The sequence below is a fragment of the Gymnoscopelus braueri genome (genome assembly GCF_963280865.1).
Source record: "Gymnoscopelus braueri genome assembly, chromosome: 7".
NCBI classification, from domain to species: domain Eukaryota; kingdom Metazoa; phylum Chordata; class Actinopteri; order Myctophiformes; family Myctophidae; genus Gymnoscopelus; species Gymnoscopelus braueri.
Window position 1 is genome coordinate 3,916,709 of NC_137608.1, and position 27,002 is coordinate 3,943,710.

The window sequence follows — 27,002 nt, forward strand, 5'->3', positions numbered from 1 at the left end:
TTCTGTAGTATGTGGTGTCCTGAATAACATACTAAAAGTCTACCAAAGTTTGATCACTGGAAAGGTGTTATTTTCAAGATGGCGTCCACGATGCCCAAAAAAATCATTAAAACAGCCTAACTCCTTCATTATTTATCCTAGACAAGTACTTTTTGTGTCTAACCGTATGTTTTTGGGGCCTAGGAATCCATTGGACTTGTCCAAATTGCAGAGATACAATTAGATAATTGTGAATTCCAATATTTAGTTTGTGACTCTATTAAAACCCTTTGAAATGGTCTCCCATTTCAAGTTAACTAGTACAACAATGCCATGCAGGAATTCAATGATCTCATCTACACGACCAGTGAGCAACACAGAGAATCCACAGATTCCAGGATGAAACGAGATCACGCTGACCAGGAAAAGATCAAAGAAAAACGTGGCACTTTTAAACCATTCTCTCTAGACCCATCTCTGAGAAACATTGTGACTGGTGTAGTCGCCAAAGAAGACGTGAATATTCATGAGTTTGAGACTGTTGGGAATGAGTTCATTGAAAAAATTGTTGGAAAGCCCATTTTTGGGATCTCATTCAAACGCAAAGACCGGGCAAAAACCCTTGCAGATGAGTCTAGCATCAAAGTTACCAAAGACCGAACCATTGATCCTGCTCTGTTGTTCCAACGATTTCTGATTATGTCAAAAACCGGAGACCTTTCACTGGAAGATGTAATGACCTATGAGCTCAGCCCATTCCCTGCAGCCCTGTTTGAAGCCAAATAAATATTCCGTAAGGCTGACAAACCCCAACTAGCTCAGGCAGTGACTGAACTGTCAAGCGAGGAATCAAAGAAAACTATACTGGATTCTATCCCACCAACTGAACAGTATGTCCTTGATGGTGGCTCCCTGATTCATCGCTTGCCATGGAAAATGGGTGACAGTTATGGTGTCATTGCACAGTCCTATGCTGACTTTACCATACACCAATATGGTGAATGGGTTTCTGCTCCCAAATCTGCTCCCAAATCAAGCAAAAAATGTGGTAGAGGACCTTGGGAGCAAGGCAATGGCAGTTATGTTTGGTGGCAAGAATACAGATTCACTTTCATCTTTGCGCTACAAACTTCTTAGCAAGAAAATTGTGTCTGCCAAATCATTTGTCAACCCAGAACATCTCCCTCCAACAGAGTCCTTGACTAAATATCACTGCCAAAGAGTTTATTACCAGATCATGGTGTGGACTGAAATGGAGAGTGACATGAATCCGGTGGATTGGGGATGGAGATTGGAGGACAATCACTTTGTGCCAGTTATGACCAATAAAACTGCTGCCCCAGAAAGCCTCCTGCATATGGTCTACTGTAATTGCAAAACTGCTTGCCAAACATAACGGTGTAGTAGCAGACAATACGGACTGCCATGTATGCCTGCTTGTGAACCATGTCAAGTCGAGAATTGTGAGAATCCGCCAGGAAGAGTGTGATAACTCATTGTGTGATAACTCATTGTAAATCTGGTGTGGATCCAAGAAAAAGAGAAAAGAAAAGAAAAATACAAACAAATATAAAAAAAAATACAAAAAATACAAAAACAATATCTATACTACAATCCGCAGACTGGCTGAAAGCGGGAAAAACATCAGTCACCGGTGTCAGTTGCATGTTAGGTTTCGCTTTTGGTTTGCATGATGCAGTTAGGTTTCGCTTTCGGTTTGCATGCTGCAGTTAGGTTTCGCTTTCGTTTTGCGCTTTGTACAGTACAGTACAGTACAGTACAGACCGTACAGTACAGTACAGTACAGACCGTACAGTACAGTACAGTACAGTACAGTACAGTACAGTACAGTACAGTACAGTACAGACCGTACAGTACAGTACAGACCGTACAGTACAGTACAGTACAGTACAGTACAGACTGTACAGTACAGTACAGTACAGACCGTACAGTACAGTACAGTACAGACCGTACAGTACAGTACAGTACAGACCGTACAGTACAGTACAGTACAGTACAGTACAGTACAGACCGTACAGTTAAGTACAGTACAGTACAGTACAGTACAGTACAGTACAGTACAGTACAGTACTTTTTTTTTTTTTTTTTATCCCATGATTTTGTACCCCCAAACGACATTTTCTTTGGGGGGGTTGGGGGGGGGGGTTAGGGGGGGTACTAGAATTCTGCCCGCGTAGCGGGCAGAACTTCTAGTAAAATACAAAAGCATGAAAGAAAAAAGTTTTTAAAAAAATAGGGTTTAGCGGTACTGAGCCTTCACGCGGCGGCCCTGTTTTGACTAATTTCACAGTACCACGCAGTAATAATGCATTTATTCCCAAAATAAATTGTTGAAAGCTTCAACAGAATTTGAATTATAAGTAAAATCACCAATGCTGGGCATTATGTCACGTGGAAAAGGAGAAATGTCCTGTTATATTGGACTAGTTTCTTAATTCTTTACATAAATACCCTTATAACCAATTTTTTTATACATAATTGTACTTATCAATACATAATTGTACTTATAATCACTTCACTATAATTTATATAAGCTAATTGGATTCCTAGATCACCAAAACATAGGGTTAGACACCAAAATTACTTGCCTAGGATGAATAATGGAGGAGTAATGGTCTTTTAAGGAACTGGCGGCGGCCATCTTGAAAATTTTACATTTCTAGTGGTCCGATTTTGGTAGACTTTTGATATGTTATTAAGTACACCTGATACTACAATAAACCATTGAGAAACCTTTTGTTCCAATTTTTTTTGGGTCAAACCTAGCCATGGTTCACATGACGCTTGTATACAAGCGTCATGGTGCCGAGTCCCCCTGGTCTAAAGTTGTGTTCGATTTTTTCACATTGCCATCTCTCACATAAACATAAACGTTCAGATTTCAAATATAAAGTGCTTACCACTGAGCCACGGATGTTACAAGGCGATGCGGACCGCGATGAGTACCCGTATCTCCCGTATTGTTCAATAAAAAGCATTTTAATCCCATCGCCGGCCATTTTCTTTTTTGTTTTTTTTTTGTTTTGTAATGTATCAGAGTGCAATACACCTCCCAACCATTAGTGTCGCATGGTTGAAAGTATCGGAGACAATTTGGAGAAAATGGCCGGCGATGGGATTAAAATGCTTTTTATTGAACAATACGGGAGATATGGGTACTCATCGCGGTCCGCATCGCCTTGTAACATCCGTGGCTCGGTGGTAAGCACTTTATATTTGAAATCTGAACGTTTATGTTTATGTGAGAGATGGCAATGTGAAAAAATCGAACACAACTTTAGACCAGGGGGACTCGGCACCAGGGCTCGGTCAAACCATATCTGCACCCGCCTATCTATTGATTCCAATGGAAGAGTGAACGTGAACACAGCTTCTGAACCATTCTTTAGCTCCATGGTTACTGAACTAAATATTGGAGCCGATCGTCACAAGACAAAAAATATGCACGATTTTCATACTAAAATAGCTTTTTTTTTTGTGACACAAATTAGGAGAAAATCAACTTTGTTATCGACTTTTCTCTATCCCAGCAACACACTCTCGCGAGATTTGGGAAGATATCTGAAGGGTCCATCTGCAGTCTGACGGACGAGACATAGTCTGTCCCTTCCTTATATTATATTTTATTATTATATTATATTTTAACTCTATGTGCTGTTCCCATAAGATGTTCTAAAAACTGATTAACTGAGATTATATATGTGAATATACAGTAGTACGTGAAATCATTATGGACATGTTACAAATTAAATAAAATGAGTGTTCCAATGCTCAATAATATAATTTTCCATTATTAACTGTCTTGGTTGATGGGGTATGATTTGGGAATCATGACATTTTGCTAAACATAACATGCTAAACATACTATGGTCTATCGTGGTAAAATATATACCTGGGCCTTTTATTTATAAGGATATATATATATATATATATATATATATATATATATATATATATATATATATATATATATATATATAGTTATACATATATATATATATATATATAGTTATACATATCTCTATATATATGGTTAACATAGAGCAGAAACAGGAGCACATCTAGCATAAGACTGAATAATACATGTGTGTTTGTAGGGGGAATTTCATAGGTTTCTGAAAAGCATCTTTGCCAATAACATTCAAACATGTAAAGCATTTATTTCCTTTAATGAAGAAAATGCACAAATACACATCCACATGACGTTGTCAGCCAGGGAGAGGGGGGGAGGGTGGTGGGATGGTCGGGGGAGAAGAAAACCACGCCTACTTAGGAGACCATTTGTAGGATTTGTGTACTACTTCGCCTCTAGTGGCTCCAATGGAGATTGTGTATCTTTCTATATCAACAATCTTTGAATGTACTAAGTGGCGTTTTGAAGCACCCGGAAGCCTGCCGGAAGTAGAATTATTGAGTCGTTTTTGGACCACCATAGATATGCGCACTAGTGTCCTTTTTGCGTCCTACGGCAGCCCGGTTGCCAAGGAATGAACGCGAGATATTTATTAAATACACTCGAGATGCATATTTATATGTAAATGCATATGTATTTATGTATAATATGTTTACATATTTATATTTATATATATAAATATCTCTCAGTAGGTTTTGCTCGTGCATGTATTTCTCCCCGCCTGCAGTTCCAGCTTTGGCCACTGGGGTGGCGGCTTCAATGTTTCTCAGCAACTCTGGGGGCTTGCAGTCAGTCAACCATAGAGGTATAATATAACCCAGTCAACACACCATATTGTTTTCACTACTGCATTGTGGGTATGTTCTTCTTCTGATGAACACTTTGTCTAGACGCCAGTTGGTGTATTGCTGCCCCCTACTGTTGGTCTCGGGTACTGTCCATTGTTGCCAGACCCAGGGGTCAGGCCTACATGAGGCTTTGTCTGTCCCTCTTTCGTCCATATATGGACGAAAACATTTTCTTACATGTCCCTCTTTTTGATTGGCCAAGCTTAGCGTGACTTAAGCTTTTCACCTATATGTACTAGGAATCTATTCTGGGTCTGGCAGAACCAGGTCTCCTGGTCTTGTTTATATACAGTAACAGTACTATCTATGTGACCTTCCAGATCTGTAGACAAGAGAACATCCATCTAGGAGTAAAGCAGTTCATCCAACTAAGCAAATTAAATGATTATAGAAAAAAAGTGTTAATCATTAATTTAATAAATTAACCAATTAATAATCAATAGGTCATTCATTACAGGCAAAATCTTCCCACAAATGTAAAATCCAAAAATATTGAAAATAGCAGATCTACAAGCTCACGACACGTCACATGTTTTGAGCTTGTAGATCAGCTATTTTCACAAGTCTTACACAACACTGTTGTGCAACATAATATAACATAGGGCTGATGTCCTCAATCAATTTGTTGAAAAAAATAAACATATAAAGAAAATAACTATTACAATTATTTGATTAATCAGAAAAGTAATCTATAGATGAATTGCTTAGAACGACATGGATAGTTGCAGCCCTACATACATCCATCACAGCTTTCATCAGTGCACATTGATGCTGCACAGGTTTGATCACGTCTCATAGAAATGCAGGATACAACATACACTAATATATACCATGTTACAGGATGCAACATATACCTTGTATTAAACACGTTATTACCCATATCATTTTCAAACTATGTAACTATATCAATATGTCTATGAAAAATTCAGACTGTATGGTATATTCAGACTGACACAGTAAGATTATCACAATTATTTCAAAGCAATGAGTTTGGCTATTGTACCAGAATGTTCTGGGAAACGGGAAACAGTTCAGTAAGATAGATTGATTGTAATGGATGAATTGGACTGGGTCAGGCTGACCTAAAATGGTGTAACTAATCATGAGATTTCGTTTTATTGTGTGCCAAGATCTAGGGCCACAAGAAGGTATAAAAACCCACCCACAATCCTATTTCATCAGTCCTGTCTGCAGGTATGGCTCTGTTATATTAACAAATGTTATATAGGTTCACAAAACATCTACTGATGCACAAACTTCGACACGTCATCAGTGTCATGTCCTCAGTAACAGGGTGTTTCGGGTCTTGCAACAAGCACCCTCCTCCAGAAGTCCCAACCAAGGCTGATCAGACACCGGCCTCGTCCAAGTGGCATGCTACTGCCCCCACTGTCTCTTGGGGGCTTAGGGTAGCAGGTGAGCTGTTGGCAGCAGGTGTTGGCGACACTTGGAGGCTCTGGGCACTGTGGGTTGCCTCCGGGCCTGACCAGAAGTGCGTCTGACCAGAAGTGACTTCTGTGCGTTGTGTCGTCGTTGCCGCTTTACAAACATCTCATTCTGCCTTGATGGATTTTTAAACCCTCTTGAATGTTGCAGGTTTTACCTCAGTATGTAGTAGCTTGCTTTGGGTTCTTCCCCTCAGAAGAAGTGGTTAGGGCTGCCAACACTCTCCATCCCGGGTTGCCGTCTCTCCGGCCGTCCTCTGTCTCTCCAGATGTCAACACACTCTTCGTGGTCGCCACCCACTGGTCACTAGTACTCCCAGAGTATTTCAGTTAACAAAACATCTACTGATGCACAAACTTGGACACATCATCAGTGTTGTTTCCTGGAGTCACTGGTCAACAGTATACTTCTAGAATTGCATACGGTTGCTTCCTGTTTAGTCTTTTATTTTTCTTATGTGTTCCTTTCTTCTATATTCTTTCTCTATTTTAACTCTTCCTGTAACTGTAGATGTTGAGAGCTTGTACAAAGAATGATCTCACCCACTCTTTTACATCTGTAATCATGTGACACTAAAGTTGATTCTTAACTCATTGAGTGCCCAAATTATTATTATCTATTTCTGGCCATTACGATTTTTATTTTTTTATTTTTTCAAAGTAAAAAAAATGTGCTTAGGAAGCGAGATACAGCCTTTTTCAGTTATAAGTTAAACAAGGAGTGGATGGAGCTGCAAATCTTCAGATAATGATATCTTGGGTTAAAAAAAATAAAAATAATATATATTTATTTTTTTCAAAAACACGTGAAACTCGTTAATGGCACGTTGCACCATAGCGCTAAAACACGTGAAACACGTTAATGGCACTCAATGAGATTGTGCCTGCAGACTAAATTCTTCCACACATCCCAAATATACTGCTCAAAGAAATGTAGGGAACACTTTGATCCCTTAATTATTTTGAGTTTTCATGAACTGTGTATTGATTGATTGATTGAAATTTTTATTAGGCAAAAGAATGTAAAACAACACAGTTACATTTATAATGCTTTTGTCTAAAAGGTCCGGCCAAAAAAGTCCTTGCGGACTTGTTTCCGTTGGGGTCCTTGAGTTAATTTCATAGACATATATAGTAGCAACCAAACAGTTCAAAAATCAACATGAAAATACAGATAATACAGAAAAAATACCACTATGTACAAAAAAAGCATTTAAAAAATATATGTACAAAAAAAAGGGGGGGGGGGGAGCATGGAAAAATAAAAATTATATACAAAAAAAGCATGAGGAAATACAAAATATGTACAAAAAGAGGAGGGGGGGGGTCGTCTGTCTACAGGGAAACTGGTACTAGCTCCTCTTTCGGCCTCCAGAAAGATGGGTTTTTAGGGCTGTTTTGAATGAGCCCAGGGAACTGCATTTTTTGAGGGATGGGGTTAGACTATTCCATTCCTTGGTGGCTGTGCTATAGAAGGAGAATTTGCCCATGTTTGTTTTATGGGAGGGTGGTACCAGATTGTTGTTTACGCTCCCTCTAGTTTCGTGGCTGTGGGTGTCACTAACTTTTTCGAGGTATTTATACAGATATGCGGGTATAGGGGGCATATCGGGCAAATCTGCATTTACAATTTTGAAGACCAGACCCATTTTTAGTTGTTTAACCCTGTCTTCCACCCTGAGCCAGCCTAGGCTGGCAAAGTGAGTGGGAGAGAGGTGGGTCATGGGCCCCAGTCCTAGAAGTAGTCGGATCAGTTTGTTTTGGGAGGTTTGAAGCTTAGTCTGCAGTGACACTGAGGTGTTGGAGTACCAAGAGGAGCTAGCATAGTCAAAAAGGGGCTGTATCAGGGCCCCTGAGAGGGTCCTGAGGGCCTGAGGGTTGACAAAAGAGGAAACTCTGCCCATAAATCTGGTTCTCTGGTTTACTCCTTTGACCACCTTTGTTGCCATGCTTTCACCTGTCAGGTATTTGTCAAGAATACATCCCAAATAGGTAATCTCTTCTTTGCTAGTGATGATTGTGTCATCGACTTTGACCTTGAAGTCATTTACCTTCATTTTACTGAGGGAATGTCTGGTCCCAAATAGGATGGATTCAGTTTTCCCAAGGTGTAGAGACAGTTTGTTATCGGTCAGCCATGTACGGATTTTTGAGAGTTCAGAGCTGAGAGCTTCCTCAACTTGCAACTTGTCCTCACCCGAGATCAGGAGTGCCGAGTCATCAGCGAACAGGAACAGTTTGCAGTTACAGGCAGCATTCATGTCGTTAATGTATAGAAGGAACAGTAACGGCCCTAGAATGCTGCCTTGAGGAACCCCGCAGCTCACCGGGAGGGATGAGGACATGGTTCCGTTGATGTCAACCACTTGTTCTCTACCCTCCAGGTAAGATCTCATCCAATTTAGTGATGTGCAATCAAAACCAATCGCCCTCAGCTTATCAAGTAGAATTGCGTGGTTTACAGTGTCAAACGCCTTTTGGAGGTCCAGCATGACCATGCCACAGTATTTGCCCGAGTCTACCTCACGTTTGATGTAGTCGGTCAAATATAGTAGGCATGTGTCAGTGGAGTGGGATGTTCTGAAGCCTGATTGGAATTCAAACAACAGTTTACGCTCGCTGAGGTAGCTGTTGATTTGTTCTTGGATTGATCGCTCTATAACCTTTGAGATGGAACAAAGGATGGAAACAGGCCTATAGTTGCCAGGGTCTAGTTTGCTTCCTTTTTTAAATAGAGGGATTACTCTTGCCAACTTGAATTCTTGTGGGACGTGACACTGACTGATGGATAAGTTTGTAATGTGGGCTACTATGGGAGCAATGGAGACCGCTGCGTCTCTGAGGAATCTGGTGGGGATGTTGTCAAGGCCGTGGCCTTGTTTGGCTGTAGGGCGAGGAGTTTGTTTTGCACATCCTCAGTCAATACAGGTTTGAAAAAAAAGGAATCTTTTTTAGCCCCTAGTTTCTCATAGTGAGCTTGAATGTGGTCGGGGCCGTACAGACCTGAATGCTGAGGGAGTTTGCTTACCAACTGGGTTGCAACTGTGGTGAAGAAACTGTTAAAACAGTCCGCTACCAATTGCTTGTCGGTAGTGAGTGAGCCACTTGAAATAATGCAAATGTTTGTAGATTTAGTCTGAATTTTCCCGTTGCAGCCTAATTGTTTTAGTGCCTCCCACAGTTTTTGTGGGTGGCTTTTGTTTGCCTCTATGTTCTCATTTAAGAAATTCTTTTTGGCATTTCTGATCAATTTAGTAACTACATTTCGTAGATTTCTGCACTTTTCAAGTAGCTGCTCACTTTTGTTTTTCCTGAGCTCAGAGTAGCTTTTGTTCCTGAGTTTGATGGCATTCAAAATGTCACCCTTCATCCAAGGTTCTGTGCTAGCTTTGACCCTCACCACCTTTGTGGGTGCGATGTTATCAAGTACACACAAAAAAGCTTTTTTGAAACAGGACCAGGACTCCTCCACAGAGGTGCAATTTAGGACATGGGACCAGTCCATCTTTCCAAGAGCTGTTGTTAGAAGATCACTTGAGTAGTGTTTCATAGACCTGCAGCTGATTGTCCTGTGACAATAAGCTCCAGGTCCGTGAATCTTCCGAGTGCAGAAAATGATATTGTGATCACTTAAACTACACTCAATCACTCCACTCTTGGAAATTCTGGATTGGTCCGTTGTCAACACTAGGTCTATGATTGATTGAGAAGCAATGCCTACCCTTGTAAAATGCTTTATCAGCTGGGTAAAGCTGTGCAGGTCACAGAACTTTCTGAGGGACTTAAAGGTAGCTGCGTCTTTCTTCAGAACATCACCAATTAGTACCGTCTCAGAGTTTCCTAAACCCGCCACATGATCCTCAATCAATTCATAAAAAGCATTTTGATCTGGGGGTCTGTAGATGGCGCCAATTATCAGTGGTTTTGCATGTGGGTATAAAATTTTGACCCAGACCGATTCAGTGGGGTTGTTATCCATATCTGGGATCACATCGTAAATAATGTCTGATCTCACATAGATGCAAACCCCACCCCCAGAGAGATTTCTGTCTTTTCTGATGACATTGTAGCCCTTTATTTCAATCTCAAAGTCTTTGATGGAATTATCCAACTTAGTTTCTGAGAATGAAATAATGTCTACCTTGCCACTTCCAAACATGGATCTCAGCTCAGACATTTTTTCAGGGTTTTTAAGACTGTTTACATTCAAGTGAACAATGTGGGTACCTCTAGTAGAAAACAGGGCATCCATTTCTTCAGTTGAGTAGTAACCATTGTCCCTTTCAGGCTCTGGGGGGTCGGTGGGGGGGGTCGGAGGTGTGGGTGGGGGAGGGGGGGGCTTTGTGAAGTCCGCGGGGGGGGGTGTGGAGGTGATTTGAGGCCGCATAACCTTCCTTAGATCTGCCCTGGGGGAGGGGGGTGGGGGTGGTGGATGTGGGGGAGGGGTGATGTGGGGAAACCCTTGTGTCGACCTCCGCCAAATTCCCCCAGGCAATGGACTGTTTGGGAAAATGGAAAACTCTCTGTTTCCCCGCCGATCCCACAGGGGAAAACCATGTGGTTGTCCAGAGACCGCTTGGAAAACAGGGAAAGGAACTCCGTTTCCCAGCATTCCTCTCGGTGGGATACTATGCGGTTGTCCTGGTATCGACTGGTGGTGGTGGTGGAGGAGGAGGAGGGGGGGTGGGGGAGGGGTGAAGCTATTGTCCCGCGTCGACGACAAGCGGTGGTGCCAGGAGATGGTCGAAACAGGGGGAAAAACAACGTTTTCTTGTGCTTTTCTCTGAGAGAAACCTTGTGGTTGTCTTGGGCCCGTGTGGCGCATGAGGGAATCCTCTTGGTGACGCTGCTGTTGGGGAATCCCTTGTCTCGTCACTGGCCTCATTCCTTCAGGCGGTGGTCGTCTGCTTGAGAATGCAGGCACGGATGTTAACCGGGACAAATAATCCATCCTTGTTTCTCCAGCTCTTTGCTGGGGTTCATTCTTATCAGGTGAGGTGGGCCGTTGCCAAACAAAGTTATTTGTCTGCATGTTGTGGTCCGGACCTTGTCGGGCACTTCCGTCGCGTTCGAAATCAGCTGTTGTTAAGTTGCTTAAAGGTTTAATGACATTCACTTTTACACCACATTCAAAGTCTTTGTCCTGGTCCTTCAAAAGTGTACAAAAAGTTTTAAGTGAAAATTCCATTCCAGTGATCCATGGCAGGTGTTTTTCTCTCACATTTCTAAAGCCTTTTCAACTGCAATGAAAAAATAAATCTTTGCCTGCGGGTGTCGCTGGTGAGGGATTTTGCCTGTCAATCATCGCCTCTGCTCCGCCCCCCCCCAAAGGAAAGGATAGGGGAGGGGAGGGGCGAGGAGGAGAGTGGGCGGGATTAATCGACTGTGACCTCACTGTCGAAGGGCCAAGCTCAGATTACTTTTCAGCCTAGTTATTCAGAAAACCCCAGACCACAGAAAATCCACTGAATGTTCTAAGTTCCGTTTTTTGGGGTGTAATTGAGGTCATAAAACCCCAAATAAAACATTGAAAATAAAAAAAGTGAAAATGAATGTCATGATACCTTTAAGCCATTGTAGTTGTGATCATAGCGAGTCTCCGTGCTCTTCACGGTCGGTGGGCCGGGATTAGGGTGTACATTTCCCGACAGCAATAAACTCAACCAAATAATCTTTCTTACTGTAAGGCCGTCTAGCTGATTTGGTGTCCTTCTCCGTGTTTGTACCGATTTACTCGCGCCGAACACTTTAAAAAGTAACGTCGACGCGTCTTGCGGTAAATCTCCGTTTGGACTCGCTCTCCGTTGAAGCTGCACATTGTGGGATTCAATGAATATTAATCCTTGCAAAATAGCAGCGTAGAACAGCACCAGATTGTTGCTGGCAGTGATGATCTTTTTGAGGCGAAGGTGTTTTTTCCGCCGTTGAAGAATAGAGCGCGGGGTAGAATCCAGGAGCGGATAAAAGATGCGACCGTCCTCGTTCGAAGCCATTCGTTCGAAGCCATCTCGATCTGTATATACTGCTAACAAAAACTGCTCAAAAGAATTAAAGGGATAAATGTGTTCCCTTAATTATTTTGAGAGATCATAGCTTGTATTTCACTTTCTTGATAATAATCCATTAGGCTTATTGCATAGTAATAAAACATCTTGCACATCTGTGTGTGCTATAGGGCATTGCACAGGCTTTAATTTGCTATCACATCAAACATCATGTAATACCACTTAATAGTGATCATAGTCATTACATTAGGTGTAATTATTAGTCATAAATCATAAAAAATACATCCCTCAGTTTACCAGCATATAATTAAAATAATTGCAATGGTTTGATTGATTGATTGATTGATTGACATACTTAACAGACCTTAACGTCCACTCCATAGTATATCATGTACAGTATACATCTGCTGCTATGCTCACCCACCTTTATATCTTACCCCAGGTACTATGTGTAAATATGTAGATCATTTGTTAGTCTTTGATTGATCTCTCTCCCCCTGCCGCCCCCCTTCTTCTTCTTCCTTTAATTTTTTCTATGGAAATAAAAACGACAGAACTTGCACAAAAACGAATTTCACCCACTTTTTTTTTCCTGGAGTGTAACCTGTTATGTGACAATAAAGCTGATTCTGAATCAGATTCACGTCACAATTTAATAATGTGATACAACTTAATAATGATCATAGCTATTTCATTAATTGTAACAATTACTGTCATAATTCATAAAACATACATGTAGAAAGGTAATTGAAATGGTGCCCCATTCATTGCACATGCATACAGCACAATGACATCAAATCATGATATAAAAACTCAAATTCCGGAAAAACAGTCCTAGATTATATGATCAATATGGTTTACATGGTCATTTATATTATAAATAAATAACAACACAATCATTTCAGAAAGAAAAAAAGTTACCGTTAACACTAAACTTTTGTAGATTGTAGTAATGTTTTAAAATAAGAAAAACAAAAGAGATGGAGAATGACTCAACAAGATGAGTCCTAATGGAAACTTCAGTTTTGCTTGTCTATCCAACTCCCTGACAACATACAGCTGTTTAATTTGATCCTCCCAGTGAGCTGATTTATAGTGGAACGTTTTTTTCCCCTCTCCCTTGGTGTGAATGCACCGATATCTTTTCAGAGCACTTACCTGACTGAAACTCTTCTCACACTGTTAACACTGTGACAAGAGTTTTCTCCAGCGTGGACACACTGGTGTGTATTCAGTTGGCGTGATTCACGGAAACTCTTGTCACAATGTTTACAGTGGAAAGGTTTTTCTCCAGAGTGGATGCGCTGGTGTCTCTTCATGTCATTTAAGTGTCTGAAACTCTTGACGCATTGTTTACATTAGAAAAGTTTATCTCCAGTGTGGATACGCTGGTGTGTCTTCAGATGACATCACTGAAAGAAACTCTTGTAACAATGTTTACAATGGAAAGGTTTTTCTCCAGTGTGGATACGCTGGTGTTTCTTCAGATTACCTGAATCAGTGAAATTCTTGTCACAATATTTACAGTAGAAAGGTTTTTCTCCAGTGTGGATACGCTCGTGTGTCTTCAGATGACTCTTGTCACAATGTTTTCTCCAGTGTGGATACGCTGGTGTTTCTTCAGATGACTTGACTGAAAGAAACTCTTGTCACAATGTTTACAGCGGAAAGGTTTTTCTCCAGTGTGGATACGCTGGTGTTTCTTTAAGTCATCTGACCGACTGAAACGCTTGTCACAATGTTTACAGTGGAAAGATGTTTCTCCTGTGTGGATACGCTGGTGTCTCTTCAGGTCACCTGACTGATTGAAACGCTTGTCACAATGTTTACAGTGGTAAGGTTTTTCTTTAGTGTGGACACGCTGGTGTTTCTTCAGGTCAGATGACTGAGTAAAACCCTTTTTGCAATGTTCACAGTGGAAAGGTTTTTCTCCTGTGTGGATACGCTGGTGTCTCTTCAGGTCACCTGACAGACTGAAACTCTTGTCACAGTGTTCACAGTGGAAAGGTTTTTCTCCAGTGTGGATACGCTGGTGTTTCTTTAAGACATCTGACCGACTGAAACTCTTGTCACAATGTTTACAATGGAAAGGTTTTTCTCCAGTGTGGACCAGCTGGTGTGTCTTCAGATAACTTGACTGAAAAAAACTCTTGTCACAATGTTTACAGTGGAAAGGTTTTTCTCCGGTGTGGATACGCTGGTGTTTCTTTAGGTTCCTGATCGACTGAAACTCTTGTCACAAGGTTTACAGTAGAAAGGTTTCTCTCCGGTGTGGATACGCTGGTGTGTCTTCAGATGACTTGACTGAGAGAAACTCTTGTCACAATGTTTACAGTGGAAAGGTTTTTCTCCAGTGTGGATACGCTGGTGTTTCTTTAGGTCACCTGACCGACTGAAACTCTTGTCACAATGCTTACAATGGAAAGGTTTTTCTCCAGTGTGGACACGCTGGTGTCTCTTCAGGTCATATGACTGACTGAAACTCTTGTCACAATGTTTACAATGGAAATGTTTTTCTCGAGTGTGGCTACGCTGGTGTTTCTTTAGGTCACCTGACCGACTGAAACTCTTGTCACAATGTTTACAATGGAAAGATTTTTCTCCAGTGTGGACACGCTGGTGTTTGTTTAGGTCACCTGAACAATCGAAACTCTTGTTACACAGTTTACAGAGGAAAGGTTTTTCTCCAGTGAGGACACCTCCACTTGTCTCCCCCAATCATCACTGTCTTCAGTGACTTCAGTGTCAGATTCAAGTTCAACTTCAACTTCAGAGCAGTGTGAAGAGATGTGTTCATCATCAACTTCACTTTTCACTGCTAGTAATGTCAACATTGACCCAACAGGCTCCTCTGGTCTTTGAAGTATCTCCTCCTGTTCCTCTTTAATGTGTGGAGGCTCTGGTTCCTCCTGGAGCAGACTGGGGCTCCTCTTCTGTTCAGGAGAAACCTCCTCTTTACACACAACCATGTGCAGGATGGCTAGGAGCAGGAAAATAACATGATAGTGAACACCGGATTCCTAAAATGTCTATCTATTCTTCCATGTACATAGCTATTACCTACTAAGACTGACAAAACAGTTACTAAATAAGTACAAGTTGTTACAGGTGGTTCTGGAAACTCTAAAGCAGGCTCGAAAGTGTAAGCAAGATTATAGAAAATATATTTTAAAAAGTAACCTGAATCTATATATTTAGTTATATTACCCAACAAATGAATTACGGTGATAGAACAAATATTTAATTTGAGTTATTTTTAGCCTAAATGTTTTACTGTACCTCCATGCTGTTTACCTTGTTTGACTGATAAAGTATTAAATCAATCAATCAATCAATATGTGATCTCTGATTTGGGAGTAAGTGAGGCTGTAGGCCAAGCTATATACACAACTGGATTTGTCTGCATGTACAGTATGTATGTATGTCACCTCCAAAGTAGACCAATCATAGCTCATGTCACGAAGTGCATGACGTTATGAAACAGAAGCACCTCCAAACACAAAAGCTTGACATGTCTGGTAAAAGTTAATGGGTCGTAGTTTAAAATGTCTGTACACTTATTCTTATGACCAGGCCCTGTACAGTATGTCTAGAAATGAGTCTGTGAATCTGTCGACCAGGCCCTGTACAGTATGTCTAGAAATGAGTCTGTGAATCTGTCTGTGTGTCTGGGGCTAATTTCAAAAACCACTGTACCGATCATGCCACATTTCTTGTGCATGCTGCCAATAGGTCAAGCAAGCTTTTTTCCACATCTAATAGAATGCGCTCTAAGTCATGGTCATTATATTATTCAGTTTTTTACATATTATTAAAGTACAGACTGTAAGCTTTCAAGTGACGTGCCATTCACTGAAATCTGGAAATAGAAAAAGAAGATACTTATTTAAATGTTGTTATAATTGGACTTCACTAATGCTCATGATAATATGGCAACATTTTTGTCAACTCAGTCTGTGTCTCAGAGGAGGGCTGTGGACAGTTCAGAAACCCGTCTACCAGTGACATCATCGATAGGGAATCCAAGCTAATAGAAACAACAGGCTTTGTATTGCTGGAAAGTTAGCATGCTATAATGGAAGCCATTGTTCTCGCGTTAATAAAAATAAAATGAAAAAATATTGAAGAAAAACTAAGAAACCTTCCTAATGATCATGTCACTGGTAGATGGATTTCTGAAGTGTCCAAAGACCTCCTATGAGACACAGACTGAGTAGAAAAAAATTACACCATTTTATCAGGAGCATTAGTGAGGATCTATTATATGAAGATGCAACCATATCTTAACATAATACCCAGTGAAACAGGAGTTGGGTGTCTCTGAGCCAATCACACATGAGTTTTCGAGCTCAATATTTATAACAGTCACACAACATATGTGATTTAAAGTATGTGATATATGCTTTGGTCTACGGCCACTCTGTAGAAAAATGTACAATTTGTTGCAGTTTTTCTTTTGTATTGCATTTGTGAAAAAGAGGACGTGCTTTTGGATATTGTAATGAGAATAAAACATGTTAAAAAGGAATATTGAGTGATATTTAATGATGGCTATGAATATCCAGATATTATCATTGTCATTATATTTTTTGCCGAGATTATCGTATAGTGACAATACTTACTGAGGTGTGGGTGGTCTTCAGGTTCCTCCTGTTTAATAGAAATGACCCTGGCTGAGTCTGGAGAGTTCATCTTCACCTGCAGTCTGGACTCCACAGACTGGTCTGAAAAGAAACAATTGAATAAGGACTTTAATAACTGGAGACCTAGTGGTGTAAAGAATAACAATAATATTTGCAGATGCTAAAGGCAAAATGGCCTAAGACCAACTTTCCAACATATGAATCTTGGGTGCAAAGATTATAGTATTCATAAATAAGAAAATTTAAATAAAATAAAAACATTTGGTGTGCTAATAAAAAAAGTGGAAATGAGAGTAATTTGTCCTCCATTTAATTGATTTTTTTGGATGTGCTACCCTTTTGGAATTTTTATAATTCCTTTTTTTGATAATTATACTATTCATATTAGGAAATCATGCTTAACAACTTAACTCATTCTGTGCCAAGTAAATAATTAATGTCCAATAGTGCGATCTCTCATTATTCTTACCTTTTCAAGTAGTCACAGAATATTTATCTCCGGTATGATTGATCCCCGATCGTTTCTAAATAGCATGTCTGGCCAAACATTCAGAGGAAAACAAGGGAGGCAAGATACAGACATTTTCCCAAATCGAATAACAAGGAAGCGAATGGTGACTGAGATTTTGCGATCACATGATCTCTGTTTCTTTGTGTGCCTGAGAGTGAAATGGTGGATCACAGGTTGGGGAACAGCGCCATCTAGCGTTAACACTGAAAACACTGTTTGGACATGTTACACGTCATTGGCACTCTAGGCTTCGGAAAAAATGGACGTGTTACAGGTCAATTAGCACTGAATGAGTTAAGACTACACACGGAAATGTGTCAAAAGATGGACTCCTGCGATGCAAATAATGGCCTTAAGTGAATAAGGTGAAAGTAGCCAATCTGTTATTCATGTTCCTGCAACCATGCACAGACAGAGTGATTACTATAGGGCCGTACAGACTTTGATGTTTCATGAGTTGTAGAAATGATTTAATGTAAAACAGAGGAAGCACATGGCGCAAAGAAGTGTAGTTAAAACACTGAGTTGTGACCCAAAATACATCCCCATGTTACAACTACATGTTCACAAGTAGGGATGGGATCACATAATCAGCCTTTATTTGACCTCTGTGAGGGCAGTGATCAAAGTAGGACTGCTCAATTAATCAATGTTTTTTTATTTTTACTTTGCCTTCTTACAATTATGAAAAAAACACCCATTATTTTATGGACCCGACAAACCTAAAATGCTGTTCTAACACAGTATAGGCGAGATGTCAGCTATAGTCCATATGAAATATGAAATCTAGTCTAGCTGTAGCAGCCTACAATAAGAAACAAGAAGAGACATTCACTTCGATGAATAAGGAATCCATGATCAGATCACACATGCCACGGTGCACTTTGATTCCACGGAGGTTTGATGTGCTTTGTGTGTGCGCTCTCTGCTCTCACTTTAACTGACGGGGAAACAACTTTGTTCCCATAGCCTATATTGAGCTGCAGTAATCTGATCCCTGGTCAGTCAGTCTAATACAGCAGCACTTGATTCTTGCAGCCCGAGCCCCACGGGCATCTGCTTCTTTCACACCCACAGGCAGAATACAAAGAACAACGATTTGTTGTGTATTAGCTCGTCTGGCACCTAGTTGATCGATGAGAGAGCAACGTTGCACACATAGCCAGTAACAGAACGGTAATTGCGGCGAGAGGCAACGATGCAGTCAATGCACAACAACGATTGCGCAACACAATGGGATCAATGGGGTGCTGGACCAGCGCCGGTGGGGAAAACAAATAAAAATAAATAGACCAGCGGTCTGCAAGATCGACAAGTCGATTGTTAAATAGTGGGGGGACGTTCAGGCCCTTCTGACCCCCCCTTCCGGTGCTTATGGTGTGTGCACCGCAAGACAACACAACCAATTTGTTTAATCATCGGGATATTGTCATATATATATGATTATTGCATAGTAAGAAATGTATATTGCGACAGCTCTACAATAAAACAGAAACAATGAAAGAAAGAGATAGAACATTAAACGTACTGAGGTGTGGGTTGTCTTCAGGTTCCTGTTTAATAGAAATGTCCCTGGCTGAGTCTGGAGAGTTCATCTTCACCTGCAGTCTGGACTCCACACACTGGTCTGAAATGAAGGAATTGAATAAGGACTTTAGGGTTCCATGGTTCTACTTCCCCTAAAACATGATCATTGGGTATCAATATAATATAAGGGGAAAGAATGTTTTTCCAAAACTTGTACAGTAAACTGTGGAGTGTCGCTAGGCAACCGCCTGTCAGGTAAGCACCTCAACCATAGATATAGAAACCTAGATACATCATTGGCCTCTGCAGTTCGTTGGAGCGACCTGTTTGGTATGGTGGCCGCCATACGTGCTGTGATTGGCCAGTGCCCGTCCCCCCCGGAAATGGGGGGAACGGGCACTGGCCAATCACAGCGCGTCTTTTCCAGGACTTGTCAGAATCTAGTTGTCCCGCCCCCACCTGCCTCTCATTGGCCTACTGAACGCCCCCTTCTGTGACGCACGCGGAAATTTCCAGCTGTCCCCCATGAACAAAAGCTTCCTTGCCCAGGAAGCGGAAGCGCGCCCGCCGTGCCGACGCTTCAGAGCCAGAGGAGGCGTCTACCTTTATATGTCTATGACCTCAACAGGGAGAGTCAGTGGGGCAGCGACCCCAGCTGGGCTGCGTCATCGAGGGACGCTACCTGCCAATCCACCTATGGAATCAACCTGATTGTAGCGCACCTGCGTTGCCCAGCTTTTCTTCTTTTTTTATTTTTATTAAAAATACGTTTTTTACGTCAGTGGCAGGATTGGTAAACGGGAATAATTACGTCAATTACGTCAGTGGCAGTGAATGAGTTAATGAATACTAGTATGATAAATGGTAGAATGACGAGGCCGTTTGTCGTTTCAGGCTGATACCCAACTGCTGCTTTGCGGGTTTTGAATTACCCACGCATTACGAACCCTCTCACACTGACGCTCTACTCTGAGGTTCCCCTCCAGCTGAGCTTATGCCCGTATATGGGTTAAGGTTAACGTACTCTTTTCGGAGGCATCGGACCACATTCTCAGGCTCACAGCCAGCCTCCTTGTTTATTTAGTGTTATAAGGATAAAAGGATAATTCCTTTTAACAGGTCGTTCATGAAAGTCCTTGCGGTCTTGTTTCCAATGAGAACCTGTGAGCAATTGGGGTTAAGAGTCTTGCTCAGGGACAAATTTCATATCATCGGCACATATGCTGGGATAGCCTGGATAGCCTTATTGCTTTTGTTATTTGTTATTATTGCTTATTTAGTGTTGTTATTTGGTTGGTTTACTTTGGTGAGACTATAGGCCTACAGACGGCATCCTATTATAATAATATATATAAATCTATTTTCCCTGCACTGCCTAAGCTTTATTTCCTGTCTTGCAGGCCTGTGGCTGGGGACCCCGCGAGGGAGCAGGTGACGGCTGCCCAGTTGGGTTGTGGTAATTCTCCTCCCCCCGTTTGCTGTGCTTTTAGTGTGAAGTCCATTTAGTTCTGTATTGCTGTGTCATATTGGGGTGCCCCTCCTCTGGGTCAGCCGGCCTGCTCATCCTCCCCCTTAACCCCCAGCACTGGCCCTATTAGGTGTAACAACGTTGCGTCACCAAATGTTAGCCACGCCCCCTTTTTCGACGCTCCAGCCCTTTGGGGGTCAGACTGTACATAGAGACGCGCTTAAGACTAGAGAGTGACGGTGGTTTGTGTTTGTAAACATTAACTTCTTTGCCGAATACATAGTGATCAGTGCACACTGCACATGTGTGGCTGTCTATGAGAAAGCTGTTCACATGTCGCAGCTCTCCTCTTCAAGATTGAATACAGTGTGAGACTAACAATGTATTCAAGAGCAGTGGTGGAAAAATTACTCAAATGTTTTACTTAAGTAAAAGTACCAATACTGCAATGTAGAATTACTGTGTTACAAGTAAAAGTCCAGGATTCTAAATTTACTTGAGTAAAAGTACAAAAGTATTGGCATCAAAATATACTACCAAAAGTAAAAGTATAACATATTTGAAAATAGCAGATCTACAAGCTCACAACGCGTTTTGATGGGACGCGTTGTGAACTTGTAGATCGGCTATTTTCAAATAGCCGAGGTATAAGATAGGGCTGAAGTGGTTAATGTATGTTTCATAATATAATAATTTATATCTGAAAAGTAACTAGTACATAACTAAAATTTTCAAATAGTGGAGTAAAAGTACAATATTTGCCTCTGAGATGTAGTGGAGTAGAAGTAAAAGTATTGGAAATACTCAAGTAAAGCACGAATACCTAAAAAAAATTACTCAAGTACAGTACTTAAGTAAATGTACTTAGTTACTTTCCACCACTGTTCAAGAGACGTAGTATGGCTTGGATCTCAGCTGTACCACACAAAGATTTAACGTTCAACAACCTACCCAAGTACAGCCGTGTTTGTTCACGTCATTTTCTCAAAGGTACATTTTTACCAAAAACATGAAACTGCTATTTTGTCTCTGCTAACTAAAAGTAACTAGGTAATGTAACTAGACTAGGATAGCCTAGGGTGGTCCAGAGTGTTAGTGACTTTTTTCTCTCTCTAACGCTCTGACAGGCGAGCTGCTACTACCGTGTGAGGTCTCCAACTTTATAAAAAAAGAAACAAAACTATTTCACTATTCACCGAAACAAAGGCATTTTTGTGTTGTTGAAAGTTTCGGTGAGTAGCAAAATAGCTTTGTTTATTTGTATTAAAGTTGGAGACCTCGCACGGTAGTGGAATGTTCGGTCTATGAGCAGAGCAGCGCGCCTGTCAGTGCGTTAGAGAGGGAAAAAAAGTCACTAACACTCTGGACCATCCTAGTTACATTACCTAGTTACTTTCAGTTAGCAGAGACAAAATAGCAGTTTCATATTTTTGGTAAAACAAAAATACCTTTGAGAAAGTGAAGTGAACAAACACGGCTGTACTTGGGCAGGTTGTTGAACGTTAATTCTATGCGTCGTACAGCTGAGATCCAAGCCATACTACATCTATTTGAGCTCCGTGATGTTGCCTCTATGCTGGAATTAAAGCTGACAAATTGTACTGCTTTATCTACCACATTACCTCGACCCGACCTGCTATGGCACTTATGAACTGAGCAAGTCCTCACCATTGAGACTGTGAGTTTAAAAAACAAACACGGTCGGGTCACTGTTTACAAGCTGTTTATGTACCCTCAACCCTCAGCCCCAATCCTCCCAAAATGGCCGCCGCTACCAAAAGACACTTGTTGACGCCCCCTTCAGGATTTTTTGGTACACCTAATAGGCGAATAGGTTTTATTATTAAGTGCATAATTATATTGTTTTAGCTAATGAATGTCATGCTCTTTTATTATTGATTTTAAAATACAATAAAGCTTTTTGTACTTTGTATAAACACTGTTTCTGCCTTTAAATTAATTGTACCAACAAACTTGTGTGAGGAGCAATATATGTTCAGGCGGTTGGTTTATATTATACATATTTCCTGGTTTATATTATACATATTTCCTGGGGTGCAACTCCCCAGGTGGCGTAGTTGGCTATATAGATATATTAATTCATACCGCCCTGCTACAGATGCATCCCTACATAATTTGAAGAAATTAGAAGAAAACCTTTGTCAATTAAAGGTGAATTTGGAGCTAAACTGTCAATTTGCAGCCCATGAATAAGACAGGGAAACTATTTTCAATGCCATGCATTACCTCCTGGATGGTCATTCTAGGCCTGACACACTACAGCATGACAAATGTTTAGTTGATAAGGATTCAATGGTTCATGAAGACATGGAGCTCTAACTTCACTTGACAATCACATTAACATTACTGTGGACAGAGTAAAGATCCTACTGTTTTACAAGATAAGTTTACACCTTGTTGCTTATTATGGAGATTAACCACTGATGCTATAAAACACCGATGTAACTATAGGGTTACAATGATAACAGTGACGTCAACAACAACATGCTACAAAACAATGTATATCAATGTCTTGCTGCTGCTGCTAAGGAGCTATATTAGATAAAGACTCTCGTTTATTGTACATATTTCTTGTTTTTCATAGTCATACCAGTAACCTGTAAGGTGATTGCATGACGTTCTGCATAGTAGTGTATATCTGTCTGTGTTCTTAAATGTCATCATGATTTGAGTGCGTGGGATCTCATTTTAAATAAAATATAAGCCATTGTGCTTTTATGAGCGATCCATTTTAGATGACCTTGTATTGTGAATTGTACTTCCATGTCTTTTCTAAATAAATTATTCAAGCAATCAATCAAAAACTCTCGTAAATGTATTTAAACGATTTTGACAATTTTATCTCTACGAGTCTTAGCTACCACCCCCCAGATTCCCCTGGAATTTAAGCTCCAAAGCCTGTATTTCTCCAAACATGTAAAAATGCAAATTATAAAGGTGCTTACCCGGTTGCCCCAAATGTTAACTCGGTGTTCGGCCTGTTTGTGCAATGTATTACTCCATATTATTTAACAAAGAAGTGTTTTAATCCCGTTTGTGGCCGAACACCATTTTTCTCCTCGTTTACTTTTTGTTTACGTTGAGTGTAATTCCGGCTTTCACCAGATGCGCCCCCTCACTAACGCCCATTGATAACTTCCGACAGAATCGTCCACAAAGGGTATTAAAACACTTCTTTGTTAAAGAATATGGACTAATACATCGCAAAAACACGCCGGACACCAAGTAAACATTTGGGGCAAGCGGGTAATCACCTTATATTTTGCATTTGTACATGTTTGGAGAAATACAGGCTTTACTAGTGACATTCCAGGACAATCTGTCCTGTAAAACAAAAAAAACAAAAAAGTCAAAATCGATCAAATACATCTACGAGAGTCTTTATCTAAGGGTACTATGGAGCTATTGTTTGTGTTTATGATCGCTTTATAACAACCTAACAGCTAAGACTAATTAGATTTATATTCCAACTTAAATGATGTTAATGAAGACAAAGATTAAACAAGACACGATCCGTTCATCTTAAATGTTATAAATAGATGAAACCCAACATGAATGAGTTGATCTTTACCTGCTGTGTTTCAGTGGTTGAGCTGCTAACAAACGCCCTCCTGCTGCTTAACGACGACACTGTTTAGAAACGACACGTTTTACTTTTCTTTGTATTTTACTTTTATATAAATCTATGGTATTTTAAAGTGTCAACAACAGTCAGTCAACACACCATGTTGTTTTCACTACTGCATTGTGGGTATGTTCTTCTTCTGACGACCACTTTGTCTAGACGCCAGTTGGAGTATTGATGCCCCCTACTGTTGGTCTCGGGTACTGTCCATTCTGTATATAGTAACAGTACTACAATATGCAGTGGTGGAAAGTAACTAAGTTCATTCAAATATTTACTCAACTACAATTATTTGAAAACTTAAGTTACATGTTCTTTTTTTTATTATTATTATTATTACAAAACATACATTAACCACTTCAACCCTCTACATTCCGGCCATTTGAAAATAGCCGATCTAAAAGCTCACACGTACTTGTAGATCTGCCATTTTCAAAAGATTTGTATACATGTTATACATTTGAAAACTTATGAAACGGGACATACTGCATAATGACTACTTTCTACTTTAAGTATATTTTGATACCAAAACTTTTGTACTTGTAACAGAGTATTGCTACCTTGCAGTATTGATACTTTTACACGACTGACAATATGTGACCTTCCAGACCTGTAGAGAAGAGAACATCCACCTGCAGCAGTTAATCCAACAACATTATGGAATCAATTATTTATATTTTTTATTGATAATCAATAATTTAGTAAATTAATCGAATAATTGATCACTATGTTGGACATGTCATTATAAGCAAAAATATAATATATATATATATAATAAATAATAATGAAAATATATGTACAATCTCACAACGAATCAAGATGTGATGCATTTTGAGCTTGTAGATCAGCTATTTTCACTAGTCTTGCACAACAAGTTAATCAATTCGTTGATATATATTATTGGATTAATCTGAAAAGTAATCTATAGAATAATCACTTACAAAATCATGGATAGTTTCAGCACTGCATCTATCACAGCTTTGAGCTTCCATCACTGCACATTGATGACATTGGTGACTCTTACACAGGACTATTATTTTGTGTTATTGTGCTTGTCATAATTAGAAACAATTGCTGGCTGTAGGCTATTAAACACTGACTCAAGTAACAGTTTTGCTCACTCAGAGTCAAATAAAGTCAAATGACGGTGATAGGTATTACTATATAAATTAATGCGAGAACTGCAGTATATTTAACACAAACCCAATTTAACTAATAGCTGTCTCGTGTCCAGCGTCCAATTTGTGGAGTCTATGCACTGAAAATGTCCCTTTTCTGCCCCCTGACCTCACTGGACGGCCCGCCACTTTTCCAAATACACCTGTCTGGCTTAGCGGAGAGTGTGGTGTTGTAGAGGGGGTCTCCCTGAACGTGTGCGTATGTCACACGTGCCCTGTGTTTCCATGTTGTATGTATGTCGTTAAATAATATATATTTTTAATGATTTTTTCTGATAACATTCGCACTTGTGTTGTATTTTAGTTTTTAAATACCTGAGATCAACTTTATAAACCCCAAATCATTCTTTTTTTTTTAAATCTCACCTACACTCTACTATTATTATTTGTAGCATATTGTGCATGGTCTCTTTTATCATTGTTTATTTGCTTCTGCAATAAACAAATCATAATAATTTTCCAAGAGTGACCTGGCCTAGAGGCAGCATTATTACAACAATGGACAAACAATACAAAAACAATACATATATGTAACAAATAGAAATCAATATCCAGTTAAAGTGCAAAACAGTGCTAAGTGCACTTTTAATGGGGGTCAATAGCCAATTTCAAACTGGAACAACCTGGCACTTATAAGTGATCTAGTATAAGCCATTTAAAAAGACATACTGTACATCATAAATGTATTTTTTAAATACAATTGTGTCTTTTTTTAAAAACATAAAAAATGCACGATCTTATTTTGAAGGCAACCGGAAACCTTATTTCTGCTAGCTCGAAAACCGGATGTCCTATTTCTGCTCACGGAACGGAGCTCATCAACAGTCAGTGAACCATAGATACCAAGAGGAAAATAGCAAGAGGCGCATTCTCCGGTTTACTTCCTGTTTCTCCTATTTTCTGCGTGACGTAGGTGGACACCTTTTTAGGAGACAGGAAGCAAGTTGGAGTCTATTGATTCCAATGGAAGAGTGAACGTGAACACAGCTTCTGAACCATTCTTTAGCTCCATGGTTACTGAACTAAATATTGGAGACAATCGTCACAAGACAAAAAATATGCACGATTTTCATACTAAAATTGCTTTTTTTTTTGTGACACAACTTAGGAGAAAATCAACTTTGTTATCGACTTTTCTCTATACCAGCAACAACACACTCTCGCGAGATTTGGGAAGATATCTGAAGGGTCCATCTGCAGTCTGACGGACGAGACATAGAGGGCTCTGTCCCTTAGATCAGGGGTCTTCAACCTTTTCAGGCCAGGGACCCCCAAACTTATGGGGTGATGGAGCAGGGACCCCCTACCACCACATATATCGTATATTTATGTATAAAATTGTGTTTTATATGTATAAACATGAACAAATGGTTGCCTGGAGCCTGCTCCTACCCACAGGTTGTCCCAGTAGGTGTGCAAAAGACCTTTTCTATCTCTACAAAATATGTATAAACATACCATGTTATTGTGCATTCAATACTAAGCTATTAAAATATGTCATGTTATGTTTAAAGACATCTTGAAATTTTTTGGGGAAAAAAATATTAAAACTTTTTTTAAACTTTTTTTTTTTTAATCAAACAATTTCGCGGACCCCCTGCAGTACCTCCACCCCTAGGGATCGCGGACCCCCTGTTGAAGACCTCTGCCTTAGATTATATGTTATTATTATATTAGATTTTAACTCTATGCTTTGTCCCCATAAGATGCTCTAAAAACTGATACACTGAGATTCTGAATATAGTATGTGAAATAATTATGGACATATTAAAAAATAAATAAAATGTGTGTTCCAAGGCTCAATAATATCATTTTCCA

General features: G+C 40.0%; 1 protein-coding gene across 2 annotated transcripts; it reads right to left on the reverse strand.

Annotated features, from left to right (window-relative positions):
- Positions 1 to 12,380: 12,380 nt before the first annotated feature.
- On the reverse strand, positions 12,381 to 24,119 carry LOC308088114 (uncharacterized protein). Of its 2 annotated transcripts, XM_080432476.1 has the most exons (4): positions 23,953 to 24,119; positions 18,894 to 18,992; positions 16,834 to 16,935; positions 12,381 to 15,191 (listed from the first exon to the last, which is right to left on the reverse strand). In XM_080432476.1, exons 2-4 carry the CDS (start codon positions 18,958 to 18,960, stop codon positions 14,839 to 14,841), a joined length of 522 nt encoding a protein of 173 aa, XP_080288602.1. In that variant the 5' UTR covers positions 18,961 to 18,992; positions 23,953 to 24,119; the 3' UTR covers positions 12,381 to 14,838. The 2 variants fall into 2 exon arrangements, with proteins under 2 accessions (XP_080288602.1, XP_080288603.1); XM_080432477.1 differs by lacking the exon at positions 18,894 to 18,992.
- Between the last annotated feature and the right edge of the window lie 2,883 nt (positions 24,120 to 27,002).